The sequence below is a fragment of the Octopus bimaculoides genome, chromosome 1, assembly GCF_001194135.2.
Source record: "Octopus bimaculoides isolate UCB-OBI-ISO-001 chromosome 1, ASM119413v2, whole genome shotgun sequence".
NCBI classification, from domain to species: Eukaryota; Metazoa; Mollusca; class Cephalopoda; order Octopoda; family Octopodidae; genus Octopus; species Octopus bimaculoides.
In genome coordinates, this window is record NC_068981.1 from 33,180,093 (window position 1) to 33,182,548 (window position 2,456).

At 36.9% G+C, this 2,456-nt stretch overlaps 2 protein-coding genes across 3 annotated transcripts in view; one reads left to right on the forward strand and one right to left on the reverse strand.

Annotated features, from left to right (window-relative positions):
* Positions 1-2,456, forward strand: part of LOC106875968 (nose resistant to fluoxetine protein 6) — a 33,290-nt gene that overhangs the window by 12,456 nt on the left and 18,378 nt on the right. Inside the window, exon 5 of the mRNA XM_014924310.2 lies at positions 578-726. Coding sequence (XP_014779796.1) covers positions 578-726 — 149 coding nt within the window. The remainder of the gene's footprint in view (positions 1-577; positions 727-2,456) is intronic.
* The window catches only part of LOC106878029 (solute carrier family 66 member 2), a 250,218-nt gene continuing 248,538 nt past the window's right edge, over positions 777-2,456 (reverse strand). The window contains exon 8 of one of the 2 annotated variants that reach the window (XR_008263599.1): positions 777-1,222. Coding sequence is in view for 1 of the 2 variants with exons in the window: in XM_052965961.1 (XP_052821921.1) it covers positions 1,210-1,222 (13 nt within the window). In the remaining variant the exon portion in view is untranslated. The remainder of the gene's footprint in view (positions 1,223-2,456) is intronic. The other variant, XM_052965961.1, reaches the window with a different exon arrangement.

The window sequence follows — 2,456 nt, forward strand, 5'->3', positions numbered from 1 at the left end:
ACACACACACACACACACACACACACACACAACTATGCCCACATTACTCTTCTTTTAATAACTTTTATACACACTGCTATCACCTAGACATAATCCGGATACGTTGATACTTTGCACAGAAGATACTTTAGTTCATTCAGTGAACAGGAACTTTAAATGCATCTTGTACTCACAACTTGATAATCTAATTCTCTTTTAATGATACAAAACTATAGTCCCAATATATATCGGTTAATGGGCCAGCAAGAATGACATTCTTTTGTCATGGATACTGTGTAATACATGTGATGAGTTCTACATTTTATTGGAATGTCACCATTCCGTCCACTCATCAGATGCAACTATCAAACAGCAAAGAAAAGATATAGACATACTTTAACCATCTTAGAAATTTCCTGGTCTTTTAATGATGTATTTCTTGCTTCAGTGTGATAGAATTCTAGGTCCTACCTATCATGCTCTATAAAATAAGATGATGATCCCATTTTGTTCACAGTGCCTCCAACACCCAAACCATCATCAGGCTACTTGTTATTTTTATGATTTAACAATATAAGTTTTTTGCTTATCATTGCAGAGTTTGTATTTCGTTATTTCTGTTTGCTATTGTTACTGGAACCTTGTATGACCTTTTTATGCAAGATGCTAATTCTCAGCGAAACAATCTTCCTACAAAAGCTTCAGAAAATAAAGATGACAACAATAAAGGAAATGTGCAGAGCCCAGGTCAATATTCTTGTTATTTATTTATTTATTTATTATTATTATTATTATTATTATTATTATTATAGAAGGTTGCGAGTTGGCAGAATTGTTAAGGCAGCGAGCTGGCAGAATCGTTAGCACGCCGGGCGAAATGCTTAGCGGTATTTCATTTGCCACTACGTTCTGAGTTCAAATTCCACCTAGGTCGACTTTGCCTTTCATCCTTTTGGGGTCCATTAAATAAGTACCAGTTATGCACTGGGGTCAATATAATCGACTTAATCCATTTGTTTGTCCCCTCTGTGTGTAGCCCCATGTGGGCAGTAAAGAAATAAGAATTGTTAACATGCCAAACAAAATGCTTAGCAACATTTCATCCGTCTTCACATTCTGGGTTCAAATTCCTTCCTGGTCATCTTTGCCTTTCATCTTTTCATGGTAGATGAATAAGTACCAGTTGAGTACTGGGGTCAATGTAATTGATTAGCTCCCTCCACCAAAATTTCAGGCCTTGTGCCTACAAAAGAAAGGATTATTATTATTATTATTATTATAGATGTCACACAGTATACAATATCATATATTGTATACACAGTATACAATATTGTGCCTACCAGGGGTTTGTACTGTTTGTCAAATTACAACAAGGACCTCAGACAGACAGTACTTTATGCAATATGCATGCAGCTCCAAGTAATGCCGACTTTTGCAATACACTTAGACTGTAGGCTATTTCTAAGGTTTTCAGATTGGATGGTATTGAACCCAATGCTCCAATGACAATAGGGATAACATTTATGTTTGACTCTCGTAGCTGCCACATCTTAGTGATCTCAATTCTCAGGTCTCCATATTTATCAACCTTTTCTCTTTCTTTCATGATAATATGTTGATCTCCTGGCACTGCTACGTCAGTTATTAGGCACTCTTGTTTGTCCCTTCTAAAGGTTACTATATCTGGCCTTCGGTGCTCTAATATCTTGTCTGTCTGGAAGTCAAAGTCCCAGAGGATTTTTGCCTTCTCCACTCACAAATGCAAGTGGTATTTCGTCTGCCACAACGTTCTGAATTCAAATTCCGCCGAGGTCAACTTTGCCTTTCATCCTTTCTGGGTCGATAAATTAAGTATCGGTGAAGTACTGAGGTCAAAGTAATCGACTTTTCCCCTCCCCACAAATTCCAGGCCTTGTGCCTGTAGTAGAAAGGATTATTATTATTATTATTATTATTATTATTATTATTATTATTATTATTATTATTATTATTATTATTATTAAGGCAGTGGGTTGGCAGAATTGTCAGCACACCAGGCAAAATGTTCAGCAACATTTCGTTAGCCCTTACATTCTGAGTTCAAATTCTGATGAAGTCATCTTTGCCTTTTCTCCTTTTGGGGGTTAATGAAGTAAATGCCAGTTGAGCATTGGAATCAATGTAATTGACTTACCCCTGGAAATTGCTGATCTTGTGCCTAAATTCGAAACCATTATTACTATTATTGTTAATGGTCTTCTGCCACATCATGTCACATGAATCAGGATGGTCATTTATTATCTCCTTATAGGATGCAGCATCTTCAGGTTAGACTTTACCACATCATCCTATGTCTTCCTCAGTCTCACTCTTCAATGGATTCCACTAACCTGGAGTCTCTGTTATAGCAGTCATTTTCTATATGCATCACATGCCCATAACAATGGAGCTCTCTCTCTCTCTCTCTCTCTCTCTCTCTCTCTCTCTCTCTCTCTCTC